The sequence below is a fragment of the Pristiophorus japonicus genome, chromosome 5 (assembly GCF_044704955.1).
Source record: "Pristiophorus japonicus isolate sPriJap1 chromosome 5, sPriJap1.hap1, whole genome shotgun sequence".
Classification (NCBI taxonomy): Eukaryota; Metazoa; Chordata; class Chondrichthyes; family Pristiophoridae; genus Pristiophorus; species Pristiophorus japonicus.
Genome location: NC_091981.1, coordinates 282867572 through 282881938, shown reverse-complemented (window position 1 = coordinate 282881938; position 14367 = coordinate 282867572). Strand labels below are relative to the sequence as shown.

Genomic DNA, 14367 nt, shown 5'->3' with positions numbered 1-14367 from the left:
TGGGGTACCGCAAGGTTCTGTGCTGGGGCCCCAGCTGTTTACATTGTACATTAATGATTTAGACGAGGGGATTAAATGTAGTATCTCCAAATTTGCGGATGACACTAAGTTGGGTGGCAGTGTGAGCTGCGAGGAGGATGCTATGAGGCTGCAGAGTGACTTGGATAGGTTAGGTGAGTGGGCAAATGCATGGCAGATGAAGTATAATGTGGATAAATGTGAGGTTATCCACTTTGGTGGTAAAAACAGAGAGACAGACTATTATCTGAATGGTGACAGATTAGGAAAAGGGAAGGTGCAACGAGACCTGGGTGTCATGGTACATCAGTCATTGAAGGTTGGCATGCAGGTACAGCAGGTGGTTAAGAAAGCAAATGGCATGTTGGCCTTCATAGCGAGGGGATTTGAGTACAGGGGCAGGGAGGTGTTGCTACAGTTGTACAGGGCCTTGGTGAAGCCACACCTGGAGTATTGTGTACAATTTTGGTCTCCTAACTTGAGGAAGGACATTCTTGCTATTGAGGGAGTGCAGCGAAGATTCACCAGACTGATTCCCGGGATGGTGGGACTGACCTATCAAGAAAGACTGGATCAACTGGGCTTGTATTCACTGGAGTTCAGAAGAATGAGAGGGGACCTCATAGAAACGTTTAAAATTCTGACGGGTTTAGACAGGTTAGATGCAGGAAGAATGTTCCCAATGTTGGGGAAGTCCAGAACCAGGGGTCACAGTCTAAGGATAAGGGGTAAGCCATTTAGGACCGAGATGAAGAGAGACTTCTTCACCCAGAGAGTGGTGAACCTGTGGAATTCTCTGCCACAGAAAGTGGTTGGGGCCAATTCACTAAATATATTCAAAAGGGAGTTAGATGAAGTCCTTACTACTCGGGGGATCAAGGGGTATGGCGAGAAAGCAGGAAGGGGGTACTGAAGTTTCATGTTCAGCCATGAACTCATTGAATGGCGGTGCAGGCTAGAGGGGCTGAATGACCTGCTCCTGCACCTATTTTCTATGTTTCTATGTCTAAACCAATTTTAAGACTTTTCTTGAAATGCAGGTGGAAGAAAACACTAACCAGCCCCCCCCACCAAAAAAAAAAATGGCTGTAGGTGTTCCCAACTGTTTCCTGCATTCCTTACCCCTCCTGGGTAAGTAGGAATGGAGTACTGAAGTTGCATGATCAGCCATGATCATATTGAATGGTGGTGCAGGCTCGATGGGCCGAATGGCCTGCTCCTGCACCTATTTTCTATGTTTCTATGGTACCATTGCTGCAGTTGATCATCAGTTGGTATGGACATACAGCTGGGAAAGTGAAAACAGAAACCTTGGGAGCCATTTAAGAGACAGTTGAATACTGAGATGGGAGGAACCGCAGATGGTGGAATGACCTGCCTTATTCCTTATTTATCATCTTGCGTGAATCTGAGTCCTCAGTCCTTTGACTTATAAAAGGCACGGGAAAAGCCAAATGATTGTCCGATAATCACTCAATTAGCCCAATGTCTAATTTGTAATAAGCTCATGTGGTACTGAATTGGGTTTGTTCTTTTCTCCTTTGACCATGTCTGTTCTCCAAAGGCCAGAGCATTATTTTGGATACCTCTTCAACACTAAATCAAGGACTGTTTCTTCAGCTGAAGTAGCCGATTTAATTTTTTTCTTTGTGCTGTCGAAGAGCCTGTAGGAAGACCTGCTTCACCTGACCCATCGTGTCATGATACAATTTCAGGTCTTCTTCTTTGGCTTTTAAAGTGCTTTGCAAAGCTGCCTTTAAGGCTTCATTCTCATCCATCTGTATGGCAAGTCTGAAATCCAAAAGAAACCACATCTTTACATTATGATATAATCCACCAACCCAACTGAGAGCTTGAATGGAAAACGTTTACAGGGCTATGGGGAAAGAACAGGAGAGTGGGACTAATTGGATAGCTCTAGCAAAGAGATGGCACAGGCACAATGGACTGAATGGCCTCCTTCTGTGGAATGTCGTTCTATGATTCTATGAGGTAGGTGTCAGCTGTGACTCAATGGGTAGCATTCTTACCTCTGAGTCAGAAGCTCTTAATTTGCACACAAGCAAGCTCCCACAAACAGCAATGTGATAATGACCAGATAATCTTTTTTTTGTGTTGAAGGATATAGTGCCATGGTATCTTATAAGCAGACAGGGCCTCAGTTTAATGTCTCATCCGAAAGATCCGAAAGATGCAGCACTCCCTCAGTACTGCACTGGAGTGTCAGCCTAGATTACTGTGCTCAAGTCCCTGGAGTGGGACTCGAACCCACAACCTTCTGACTCAGGGACGGGAGTGCTCATCATCATCATAGGCAGTCCCTCGAAATCGAGAAAGACTCTAAAAGTGAGGTGACTGAACAGTCCAATACAGGAATTACATTCTCTGTCACAGGTGGGACAGACAGTGGTTCATGGAAAGGGTGGTGGGGAGTCTGGTTTGCCACACGTTCCTTCCCCCACTGTCTGCGTTTGATTTCTGCATGCTCTTGTCGATGAGACTCGAGATGCTCAACGCCCTCCCGGATGCTCTTCCTCCACTTAGGGCGGTCTTTGGCCAGGGACTCCCAGGTGCCGGTGGGGATGTTGCACTTTATCAAGGAGGCTTTGAGAGTGTCCTTGAAACGTTTCCTCTGTCCACCTGGGGCTCGCTTGCCATGTAGGAGTTCCGAGTAGAGCGCTTGCTTTGGGAGTCTCATGTTGGGCATGCAGACGATGTGGCCCGCCCAACGGAGCTGGTCGAGTGTAGTCAGTGCTTCGATGCTGGGGATGATGGCCTGAGCGAGAAAACTGATGTGTCACTGAGGTGCGTCACTGAGCCACAGCTGACACACCTAAGAAAAATATTTGTCTAGATACTGATACCAGCCTCAAAAATAGGCCATCATTGCCACCAGAACAGCACAGACATAGAGCCCTGTGATTGAAAGTATCACTCAAGATCCTTGAATCACACCTACATCCCTTTTATTGACCCAGACTGGGGTCCTGATAGAACGCTTGTTCTTTGTCGAGTGCAGTACTCCAGTAAAATGGAGGGGTCCTTTTCCAATTTGGCTAAAATACTACAGTGCAATATTTGAAAAAGGTCATTATGAAAAAAAAAAGTATATAGTGAACAGTTAATCTAGCTTTAAAATAAAATAAAATCAAACGTTTTTATGGGATAGACAAACAGTCTGAATTGCAAAACAGGTGACACTTTTAATGGGAATCAAAGAATTGAGCTGTCGGTATGGATTAATTCATCAGAGTATGAGTGCAGCTGTACAGCTGAGAAAGGCTACTTTATTAACCTCTAAACAAGGGAATTGAAATATTAAAGAGATCTCAAAACACCATATAAAGTCACCAATGTAATGAGTTGCCATTTCTATCGGAATGTAGTATTTCCGCACCATGAGGTGAAATTCAAGCTTAGATTTTCTGTAGAGAGTAAAGGAAGCTTATGATCATTCACATTGTGAATGGAATGTTAATTTAAAAAATCGTATTCTACATTTAGCGATGGGTGTTCTATTTATAGGAGTTCAAAACATTCATACAAGAAACTGTCCCGGCACAACCCTCTTGGCCAAAAGGCACAAACAATCTCCCAGTAGGACAATGCAGATCAGTAACAGTGAAGCATAGACAACCACCACCAACATGACTACTATTAGACAGGAGTCTCCCCTTGCCCAACCTCATTCCCTGACCCCATCCAACTAGACACACAAAATACCCTCAAAATAAGCATTGGTGGTCAGAGCTGTAAATACGGAGCCAGTCTGTTGCATTTCAGTGCAAGGCAGGTACCAGCAAGCTAGCATCAGTTCGGCATTTTGTGTCAGATGCAAGCTCGCATTTGCACTGGTGTATTTTCTTCTCCTCTATTTTCATGTGGCTTAATCTGTGGGAGATACCCCATAAACTGCAATTTAATATTTTCCCAGTGGTTTCAACAAAAACAAATTGCAGAAATATAGGGGGCAAAATTGCCCTCCGCCCCAAATGGGGCAGATAAGTCGAATTAAATGATTATTTTCCGCCCGAATCTACGGGGCGAAGAAGAAAGGGAAATTTCCGCCTTAGGCTGGTTTAATTTGTTGCAGCGGTGTTTGGGGGCGGAAGTGCTTTTGGAGCGGGGCGGAAGGTGGGCGGTGTCATGAGCGCCACGCTGAGCATGACCGGGGGCGGCGCTTAGGACGTCAGTGTGACGCAGGCATGCCGCGTCGCACTGACGTGTCACAACATCCCTGCCCTTCACTTAAAGGCTGCGAGCTCTGCAGACACTTTAGTGGCACCCACTTGACCACCAGGGAGGGCTTCGGCCGGGCCAGCGGTCCGAACCCATGGCCCGCCATTGTCGGGTCGACTTCAGAGTCAGACGACAATTAAAATAAAATGGAAGCCGCGGCGTTGCACCCTCCCCTTTAAGGACGGACGCACCGGCCAGCTACTGGCAGCTTCCCACCAGGAAAAGCTGTCGGGGGCACCGTCTGGCGGTGCCTCCGCTCCCGCAGGATAAAGGGAAGGGAAAGGGGTCATCGCCGGGCGGTAAGGAGTTTCCACTGCCCCCGGCCCAGGGCCAATTTCTGATGGGTCGGCCCATCCGCCTGCTCCCGGTTGGAAAGGTTTTACCGCCCCATTACCACCTCTTAGAGGCGCTAATGGACCTTACAGAGGGGGGCAATTTCAGCTCCATATTTTCATAAAATTACCCCACCACATTCAAGGATCAGTTACACAACAGATTTTGTCAGCTTCCCTGCACAAGGACGTGGACCCTTTTAAAATGCAAACGCCTTCTTACCGTGTATGCAGTTCTTCGACTTGAATATCGGTAGCTACGGCCAATGGCCTCCCTGGAGACAGGTCTCCGCCGCCGCACAGGTTCTGGTACAGACGGCTAGTGCTGGCGGTTAAACCTTCGTTTAGGAAAACAGGATAGCTGTGAGAGTTTTACTTCAGCAATTGTCAGACAGAGGTAGCGGGTGAAATTGGACGTGGGCGGGTTCGCAAAACGGCCTGTATTGCATCGGTTGCCTGTGATAAGCCCCGCTCAATATTCAATCCTGTTGACTTCACTAGAACTGAACATAGGGCGTGTCCTATAACAGGCGGCAAACACGATTCCATCTGTTTTGAGTCCCCAACAAATGTCCAATTTCACTTCTACTGCACTGTACGCTCTGTATCACATCCTACCACCTGGAAGGAAATCAGAATTAACATTCAAGTTTGTGATAGTTGTTATGTATGTATAAGACTTGTCACCAGAGGGCGCAACTGTTGGAGGCCCAAGGGTCACCTGCACACCTCGTACAAGGGAGTATAAAAGGTTGTCTGCCATGCTGCTTAGGCACTCTGGAGTTATTAAAGAGACTAAGGTCACATCAGTTTTAGCTCACAGTACTCAGTCTTGTGGAGTTCTTCCATACGTAACAATTGGCGACGAGTAACAGATTGTGAACTTTCACGTGGTCATGGCTGCCGTTGGTATTTTAGAGAGATTTGTAGAGGGTGATGATTGGGAAGCCTTCGTTCAGCGTCTCGATCAGTACTTCGTGGCTAACGAGCTGGAGGGAGACAATAAAGCGATCAAGCACAGGGCGATTCTCCTCACCGTGTGTGGGTCCACAATATACGGCCTCATCAAGAATCTGCTAGCACCGGAGAAACCAGCGGAGAAGACATATACAGAGTTATGTACGCTGGTTCGGAATCACCTCAAGCCGAAGGAGAGTGATTTAATGGCCAGGTATCGCTTCTACACACACCACCGCTCCAAGGGCCAGGACGTGGCGAGTTATGTCGTCGACCTGAGACACCTTGCAGGAACTTGCGAATTTGCTGGATTTTAGGGGGAACTGCTACGGGACTTTTTTGTGCTTGACATCGGCCAAGAGGTCATTCTTCGCAAGCTGCTGTCACTGAATCCCTAGACTGAGCAAAGCCATCACGATAGCTCAGCATTCATATCCACGAGCAATAATACCAGACAAATATCTTCCCAGCATCGAAGCTCACCGGCAAGTACTGTGCATAAAATAACATCGCTAGCAGGCAGAACTGCATATGGCAGGGCCTACACATCTGCAGCTGCAGATGACTCAGAGTCTGCCATCGGGCATGAATGCAAATCCATTAGCACCAAGTTGGCTTTGCGGGGGTAATCATCGAGCCCATCAATGTCAATTCAAGCACTACATGTGCAAAGGCTGCGAAACAACGGGGCACCTCCAGCGAATGTGCAAGTGCGCAGCGACTCACCACGTGGCAGAGTCGGCAGAGGATGATCGATCCGGCACGGATCACGCAGAACAAACATGAGAGGCAACTCTACCCAAGGAAGAAGTGTATGGGGTACACACCTTCACCACTAAGAGCCCTCCGATCATGCTGAAAGTCAAATTGAACGGTATTCCGGTATCAATGGAGTTGGACACGGGGGCGAGTCAGTCAATTATGAGCCAGACGGCTTTATGAAACTGTGGGGCAACAAGGCACAAAGGTCCAAACTGAGCCCGATTCAGACAAAGCTGCGCACCTACACCAAAGAGCTCATACCAGCTCGGCAGTTGACAGTGCGGCAGATGGAGCAGTACATGATTTATCACTGTGGATTGTGCCAGGCGATGGCCCAATGCTTTTCGGCAGAAGCTGGCTGGGAAAGATTCGGTGGAACTGGGAAGACATCAAAGCATCTTCAGTGATGATGCCTCGTGCGCCCAAGTGCTGATCAAGTTTCTGTTGCTATTTGAACCAGGCATCGGCAACTTCACAGGTGGCAAGGTGCAGATCCATCTAGTCCCCGATGCAAGGCCCGTTCATCACAAGGCTCGAGCAGTTCCATATATGATGAGGGAGAAAGTCGAGATCGAACTGGACAGACTTCAATGAGAGGGAATCATATCACCAGTCGAGTTCAATGAGTGGGCCAGTCCGATTGTTCCGGTGTTGAAAAGCGATGGCACGGTCAGAATCTGCGGAGACTTCACCTGGGCAGGATCGGAACCAATGCCTTAGGGGGAGTGTTTGCTCATGCTGTTGGGGAGGAGTTAAACTAATATGGCAGGGGGATGGGAACCTATGCAGGGAGACAGAGGGAAATAGAAGGGGGGGGGGGGGGGAAGAAGCAAAAGATAGAAAGGAGAATAGTAAAAGTGGAGGGCAGAGAAACCCAAGGCAAAAAGCAAAAAGGGCCACATTACAGCAAGAATCAAAAGGGGCAAAATGTGTTAAAAAGACAAGCCTGAAGGCTCTGTCTCAATGCGAGGAATATTCGGAATAAGGTGGATAAATTAACTGCGCAGATAGCAGTTAACGGATACGATGTGATTGGCATCACGGAGACATGGCTCCAGGGTGACCAAGGCTGGGAACTCAACATACAGGAGTATTCAGCATTTAGGAAGGATAGACAGAAAGGAAAAGGAGGCGGGGTGGCGTTACTAGTTGAAGAGGAAATCAATGCAATTGTAAGGAAGGACATTAGCTTGGATGATGTGGAATCGGTATGGGTGGAGCTGCGGAATTCCAAAGGGCAGAAAACGCTAGTGGGAGTTGTGTATAGACCACCAAATAGTAGTAGTGAGGTTGGGGACAGCATCAAAGAAGAAATAAGGGATGTGTGCAATAAAGGTACAGCAGTAATCATGGGTGACTTTAATCTACATATTGATTGGGCTAACCTAACTGGTAACAATGCGGTGGAGAAGGATTTCCTGGAGTGTATTAGGGATGGTTTTCTAGACCAATATATCGAGGAACCAACCAGGGAGCTGGCCATCCTAGACTGGGTGATGTGTAATGAGAAGGGACTAATTAGCAATCTTGTTGTGCGAGGCCCTTTGGGGAAAAGTGACCATAATATGGTAGAATTCCTTATTAAGATGGAGAGTGACAAAGTTAATTCGGAAACTAGGGTCCTGAACTTAAGGAAAGGTAACTTCGACGGTATGAGGTGTGAATTGGCTAGAATAGACTGGCAGAGGATACTTAAAGGGTTGACGGTGGATAAGCAATGGCAAACATTTAAAGATCACATGGATGAACTTCAGCAATTGTACATCTCTGTCTGGAATAAAAATAAAACTGGGAAGGTAGCTCAACCGTGGCTAACAAGGGAAATTAAGGATAGTGTTAAAACCAAGGAAGAGGTATATTAATTGGCTAGAAAAAGCAACAAACCTGAGGACTGGGAGAAATTTAGAATTCAACAGAGGAGGACTAAGGGTTTAATTAAGAAGGGGAAAATAGAGTACGAGAGGAAGCTTGCAGGGAACATAAAAACTGACTGCAAAAGCTTCTATAAATATGTGAAGAGAAAAAGATTAGTAAAGACAAACATCGGTCCCTTGCAGTCGGATTCAGGTGAAATTATAATGGGGAACAAAGAAATGGCAGACCAACTGAACCAATACTTCGGTTCTGTCTTCACAAAGGAAGATATAAATAACCTTCCGAATGTACTAGGGGACAATGGGTCTAGTGAGAACGAGGAACTGAAAGATATCGTTATTAGGCAGGAAATTGATGGGATTAAAGGCCAATAAATTCCCGGGTCCTGACAGTCTGCATCCCAGAGTACTTAAGGAAGTGGCCCTAGAAATAGTGAATGCATTGGTGATCATTTTCCAACAATCTATCGGCTCTGGATCAGTTCCTGTGGACTGGAGGGTAGTTAATGTAACGCCACTTTTTAAAAAAGGAGGGAGAGAGAAAGCGGGTAATTATAGACCGGTTAGCCTGAATCGGTGGTGGGGAAAATGTTGGAATCAATCATTAAGGATGAAATAGCAGCCCATTTGGAAAGCAGTGACAGGATCGGACCAAGTCAGCATGGATTTATGAAAGGGAAATCATGCTCGACGAATCTTCTGGAGTTTTTTTGAGGATGTAACTAGTAGAGTGGACGAGGGAGAACCAGTGGATGTGGTGTATTTGGACTTTCAAAAGGCTTTTGACAAGGTCCCGCACAAGAGATTGGTGTACAAAATCAAAGCGCATGGTATTGGGGGTAATGTACTGACGTGGATAGGGAACTGGTTGGCAGACAGGAAGCAGAGAGTTGGGATAAATGGGTCCTTTTCAGAATGGCAGGCAGTTACTAGTGGGGTGCAGCAGGGCTCAGTGCTGGGACCCCAGCTTTTTACAATATACATTAACGATTTGGATGAAGGAGTAGAGTGTAATATCTCCAAGTTTGCAGATGACACTAAACTGGGTGGCGGTGTGACCTGTGAGGAGCACGCTAAGAGGCTGCAGGATGACTTGGACAGATTAGGTGAGTGGGCAAATACATGGCAGATGCAGTATAATGTGGATAAATGTGAGGTTATCCATTGTGGGGGCAAAAACACGAAGGCAGAATATTATCTGAATGGCGGCAGACTAGAAAAAGGGGAGGTGCAACGAGACCTGGGCGTCATGGTTCATCAGTCACTGAAAGTGGGCACGCAGGTACAGCAGGCGGTAAAGAAGGCAAATGGTATGTTGGCCTTCAGAGCTAGGGGATTTGAATATAGGAGCAGGCAGGTCTTACTGCAGTTGTACAGGGACTTAGTGAGGCCTCACCTGGAATATTGTGTTCAGTTTTGGTCTCCTAGTCTGAGGAAGGACGTTCTTGCTATTGAGGAAGTGCAGCGAAGGTTCACCAGACTGATTCCAGGAATGGCTGGGCTGTCATATGAGGAGAGACTGGATCAACTGGGCCTTTATTCACTGGCGTTTAGAAGGATGAGAGGGGATCTCATAGAAACGTATAAGATTCTGACGGGACTGGACAGGTTAGATGCGGGAAGAATGTTCCCGATGTTGGGGAAGTCCAGAACCAGGGGACATAGTCTTAGGATAAGGGGTAAGCCATTTAGGACTGAGATGAGGAGAAACTTCTTCACTCAAAGAGTTGTTGACCTGTGGAATTCCCTGCCACAGGGAGTTGTTGATGCCAGTTCATTGGATATATTCAAGAGGGAGTTATATATGGCCCTTACGGTTAAGGGGATCAAGGGGTATGGAGAGAAAGCAGGAAAGGTGTACTGAAGGAATGATCAGCCATGATCTTATTGAATGGCAGTGCAGACTCGAAGGGCCGAATGGCGTACTCCTGCACCTATTTTCTATGTTTCCATGTTTCAAGGTAACGATCAACTGAGTCTCGTTCCAGGACCAGTACCTGCTACCCAAGGCGGATGACCTGTTTGCAATGTTAGCCGGGGGGAAGTCGTTCACCAAGTTGGACCTAACCTCCGTTTACATGACACAGGAGCTGGTTGAATCTTCAAAAAGATTGAAGTGCATCAACATGCACAAAGGACTGTTTATATACCACAGGTGCTCTTTTGGGATTCGCTCGGCTGCTGCCATCTTCCAGAGGAACATGGAGAGTCTGCTGAAATCGGTTCCGTGCACCATTGTGTTTCAAGACGACATCCTGATCATCGGTCATGACACCACTGAACACCTGCACAACCTGGAAGAGGTTCTAAGTTGACTAGACAGAGTGGGACGCAATCTGAAATGCTCCAAGTGTGTTTTCCTGGCGCCAGAGGTCGAATTCTTTGGGAGAAAGATTGCGGCTGACGGCATTTGACCCACGGACTCAAAGACAGAGGCCATCAAGAATGCACCCAGACCACAGAATGTGATGGAGCTGCATTCGTTCCTGGGACTCCTCAACTATTTTGGTAACTTTCTACCCGGGTTAAGCACTTTGCTGGAACCATTGCACATGTTGCTACGTAAGGGTGGCGACTGGGTTTGGGGTAAATTTCAAGAGACAGCCTTTGAGAAGGCCAGAAACCTACTTTGTTCTAATAAGTTACTTGTACTGTATGACCCGTGTAAACGATTAGTGCTAGCTTGTGATGCATATTCGTACGGGGTCGGCTGTGTGTTACCGCAAACCAATGTATCAGGCAAACTTCAAATGGTTGCACCACGCGTCTAGAAGTCTGTCTAAGGCTGAAAGAGCCTACAGTATGGTCGAGAAAGAGGCGTTAGCATGTGCATAATGGGTTAAGAAAATGCACCAATACCTATTTGGACTTTGGTTTGAGCTTGAAACCGACCACAAACCGCTCATTTCGCTGTTTTCAGAAAGCAAAGGTGTAAACACCAATGCTTCGTCCCGCACCCAAAGATGGGCACTAACATTGTCCGCCTATGACTATGTTATCTGCCACAGACCAGGCACGGAGAACTGTGCCGATGCCCTCAGTCGGCTACCATTGCCCACTACCGGGGTGGAAATGGCACAGCCCGCAGACTTGCTTCTGGTCATGGATGCTTTTGAGAGTGAGGGGTCACCCGTCACTGCTCACCAGATCAGGACTTACACCATCCAGGTTCCTGTGCTATCACTTGTAAAAAGTTGCGTCCTCAATGGGAGCTGGTTGGCTGTTCCCGGGGAAATGCAAGATGGAATTAAGCCGTTTCACCAACGCAAAGATGAAATGTCCATCCAGTCGGATTGTCTCTTATGGGGTAATCCTGTGGTTTTGCCAAAAAAAGGCAGGGAAACGTTTATACGCTACCTACACAATACTCACCCAAACATAGTCATGATGAAGGCTATAGCCAGGTCGCATGTTTGGCGGCCTGGCATTGACTCGGACTTAGAATCATGCGTACACCAGTGCAACACGTGTTCACAATTAAGCAATGCACCAAGGGAGGCTCCATTGAGTCTGTGGTCAGGGCCCTCCAAACCATGATCCACGTAGATTTTTCTGGTCTCTTTCTCGGAAAGATGTTTTTAGTTGTAGTGGACGCTTATTCCAAATGGATTGAATGCATAATCATGTCATCCAGCACATCCACTGCAACCATTGAAAGCCTCCGGGCTATGTTCGCCACCCATGGCTTGCCCGACGTCCTTGTCAGTGACAATGGATTGTGTTTCACCAGCTCGGAATTCAACAAGTTTATGACCTGCAATGGCATCAAGCTTGTCAGGTCTGCTCCGTTTAAGACCGCATCCAACGGTCAAGTGGAACGGGCAATCCAAACTATCAGCAGAGCTTGAAACGCTTGACGGAAGGCTCCTTGCAGATCCGCTTATCTCGAGTTCTGCTCTGCTACCAGACGAGACCCCACTTGCTGAATAGGTTCCCCCTGCAGAATTGTTAATGAAGCGAGCACTCAAAACCAGGCTCTTGCTGGTCCACCCGGATCTAAATGATCATGTGGAAACCCGGCGTCACCGGCAAAATGTGTACCACAATTGCGTGGCTGTATTGCGTGACATTGATGTTAACGATCCTGTGTTTGTCCTGAATTACGGTCATGGTCCAAAATGGGTCGCTGGCATTGTCTTGGCCAAGGAGGGGAATAGAGTGTTTATAGTCAAACTAACGAATGGATAAACGAGCAGAAAGCATTTGGATCAGACCAAACTGCGGTTCACTGACAACCAGGAACAACCTGAAGAGGACATTCCATCATCGATCCACTAACACACACCCAACCAGCAATCGACCTCGCTGTCAATCAAGAGGATAAGCCCACCATTCCCAACAGTCCTCCCAGACCATCCGTGCCACAGTGCAGCAATGGTCCAACCAACTCACCCATGCCAGAGTTTGAACTCAGACGATCAACCAGGGAGCAAAGGGCTCTGGATCGTCTCAACTTGTAAATAATTTGTATCAAAGACTTTGGGGGGGGGGGGGGGGGAAGAGTGATGTTATGTATGTAAACATTGTAACTGTTAAGACTTGCCACCAGAGGGCGCAACTGTTGGAGGCCCAAAGGTCACCTGCACACCTCATGCAAGGCAGTATAAAAAGGTTGTCTGCCATGCTGCTTAGGCATTCTGGAGTTGTATTAAAGAGACTAAAGTCACATCAGTTTTAGCTCAGTACTCAGTCTTGTGGAGTTCTTCTGTACTTAACAATAGTTATGAAAAAAGATGAGAAACTTGGTTGTCTTTAGCCTTGAAAGGAGGTGACAGGGAGGGGACCTTATAGAGCTGTAGAAGATAATAAACTGGATAGAACAAGGTAAATATTCAGCACATTGTCATGGTACACTTTGATGTGGCGTGCGGCAGCCCTGGAGAAGCATGGCGGCCCCGACCTGCGAGAGACCATCCATCAGTGGCAGGTCGGGGTCACAAAAGGAGCGGTGTGCGGCAGCCCTGGAGCAGTGTGGCGGCATGCCACTACAGTGTGCAGCGTGAGCCAGTCCGGGAGGGTGACTGCTGTGAAGAGGGTTACTGGATTGGACGTCACCATAATCCAGGTCGCTGATTGAAGTGTGGGCAGGTACAGCAGGAACGGTGAGGTCGGGGCAAAAGAGCGACGAGAGATGGCAGAGCGACGTGATCGAGGCCCAGGAGAGGCGTGAGTTCGGGGCCCAGAAGAGGCAAGGGCCCAGGGGCAGCACGGGCCAGCTCACACTGCGATGTGTGTGCGCACTAGATCCGTACAGCAGAGTTGGTCTCCAGTCATAGAAACATAGAAAATATGTGCAGGGGTAGGCCATTCGACCCTTCGAGCCTGCACCGCCATTCAATAAGATCATAGCTGATCATTCCCTCAGTACCCTTTTCCTGCTTTCTCTCCATACCCCTTGATCCCTTTAGCCGTAAGGGCCATATCTAACTCCCTCTTGAATATATCCAATGAACTGGCATCAGCAACTCTCTGTGATAGGGAATTTCACAGGTTAACAACTCTCTGAGTGAAGAAGTTTCTCCTCATCTCGTCTTGGTTAATCCTTGCTACTGGACCAAGACCTAGCTCTATCAGGCCCATGTGGTGGCTGGTGTGCAACGGTCACCACGTTAAAAAATTCCATGCACAGGCATCTTCCACTCTTCAAGATGTAGTTTGGGACTTGTAATATCTGGTCCTTCATTGTAACACCTGTGAACTCATCCCTTTTGGTATGGAAACAAGTCATCCTCGATACGAGGAACCACATAAGAAGAAGAACACTTTGATAGAAGAACAAAAAGATACAGGTTCCAAGTGGTGAAAGGCAAAGTTTGGACTGATGCCAGAAGTTCTTCACATGGAGTGATCAATACTTGGGATGGATTCCTGGGTATGATCGGGTTCAAAAAACTCTTGGACTCATTCGAGAAACACTTGATAATGGCGGGTGTAGGTTTTTCTAGATAGATGAGCTAGGATGGGCAGAATTACATTACTCATCCATATTTATTTTCTGGTATTCTCTGCTGCCCATATCCTAACTCACACCAAGTCCTGTTCACCCATCTCCCCTGTGTTCACTGACCTACACTGGCTCCGGGTCCAGCAACGTCTGGAATTTTAAATTTGCATCCTTATGTTCAAATCCCTCCGTGGCCTCGTCCCTCCCTATCTTTGTAAACTTCTCCAGCCCTACAACCCTC

The 14367-nt window shown here is 47.4% G+C and overlaps 1 protein-coding gene across 3 annotated transcripts in view; it reads right to left on the bottom strand.

Annotated features, from left to right (window-relative positions):
- Positions 1-290: 290 nt before the first annotated feature.
- The window catches only part of ccdc13 (coiled-coil domain containing 13), an 83171-nt gene continuing 69094 nt past the window's right edge, over positions 291-14367 (bottom strand). For all 3 annotated transcript variants that reach the window (XM_070881726.1, XM_070881727.1, XM_070881728.1), the window contains 2 exons: positions 4813-4927; positions 291-1809 (listed from right to left, as the gene is read on the bottom strand). In XM_070881726.1, the coding sequence (XP_070737827.1) occupies positions 1653-1809; positions 4813-4927 (272 nt within the window). In that variant the 3' untranslated portion in view covers positions 291-1652. The remainder of the gene's footprint in view (positions 1810-4812; positions 4928-14367) is intronic.